Consider the following 1,187-nt stretch of genomic DNA (forward strand, 5'->3'; position numbering starts at 1 on the left):
CCCTGATATTATTTATGTGATTTAATATTTGACGGTTTGTTATGTGAAGGTTTGTTAGATCATATTTATTTATTTTTAATTTTTTATTTTCATTTATTTAACAAAAATATTTATTTGTATGTTTTTATTTTTTATTTTCTTAAAAAAATTAACTTGTATTTAAAAACATTCAAAACATTAAGAAAATTATTTGGATTATTTTTAAAAATAATTAAACATATTATAACATATCAATTATATTTTATTTTAAATAAGAACAGAAATAAAATAAAATAAAATTAAAAATCCAAAAAGAAGCCCCTTAAAATTTTATAACTTAATTATATTTAATTAAAAATAATAATTGTTATATGATAGTGTAGATCATGGAACACACCTTATAACAATTAGATGCTTGCATTTTTAAAGATTATTGTTATGAAATATTAAAATGGGAAAGACGTGCCAAAGAGAAGAACTTGAATCTAAGCGGTAATGCCGTCCAAATCTTCTCATGAACACCACGCTTGTGTCCAATCTCGTAACACCACGCGCCATTCATCGATTCAACACCGCCTAGCCAATAAATCCCCGTGTTTACCCGCCCGATGGAGGGTGGTGGGATGACGAAGGAAGCCCAGATGACGTCCCTCGCCTCTGAGCACGACACCCAACGCGCTCTCCGGCGAATCCAGAAGCTCTCCCTCCATCTCCTTCAACCTTCGCCATTTCTTGATCCTGAAAGTTCCGGCGACAAGAACTGGATAGTCCCGTCGCCTTGTACCGGTGGCCGCGGGAGACCGCTTCTATCTGTCAGCCGGGCAGAGTTGGTGGAATACATGAAGGGGAGGCATCGAGAGATCCAGGAACGGATCTTCAACTTTTTCGTCTCGCGGCCGGAGTTGCAGACGCCAGTGGAGATCTCCACAGCAGACCATCGTGTGCTCTGCATGCGGCAGCTCACAGCCCTGGTCCGCGAGGCCGGAATCCGGCCGTTCCGGTATGCGATTGAGGATCCTTCTGTTTATTTTGCCATCGTTGAAGCCGTCGGGGGCATAGACATCTCTCTCGGGATCAAGTTGGGCGTGCAGTACAGGTAAATTTCTGATATCCCTCTTTCAAATGGAAGATTGAACAGGGGATCAGAGGATGAGGGTTTCTTAATTATAATAGCTGTACAGAATTTTGGAATTTAGGGGCTTGTAGTT

At 39.5% G+C, this 1,187-nt stretch overlaps 1 protein-coding gene across 1 annotated transcript; it reads left to right on the forward strand.

Annotated features, from left to right (window-relative positions):
- Positions 1–566: 566 nt before the first annotated feature.
- Positions 567–1,170, forward strand: LOC110034926 (acyl-coenzyme A oxidase, peroxisomal-like; the record flags this gene model as incomplete). Its single annotated transcript, XM_020739166.1, has 1 exon — positions 567–1,170. A coding segment is annotated over one exon (513 nt), but the record flags the coding sequence as incomplete, so codon positions are not given.
- Positions 1,171–1,187: the final 17 nt, after the last annotated feature.

Source organism: Phalaenopsis equestris, unplaced genomic scaffold (assembly GCF_001263595.1).
Source record: "Phalaenopsis equestris unplaced genomic scaffold, ASM126359v1 Scaffold194715, whole genome shotgun sequence".
Lineage (NCBI taxonomy): Eukaryota > Viridiplantae > Streptophyta > Magnoliopsida > Asparagales > Orchidaceae > Phalaenopsis > Phalaenopsis equestris.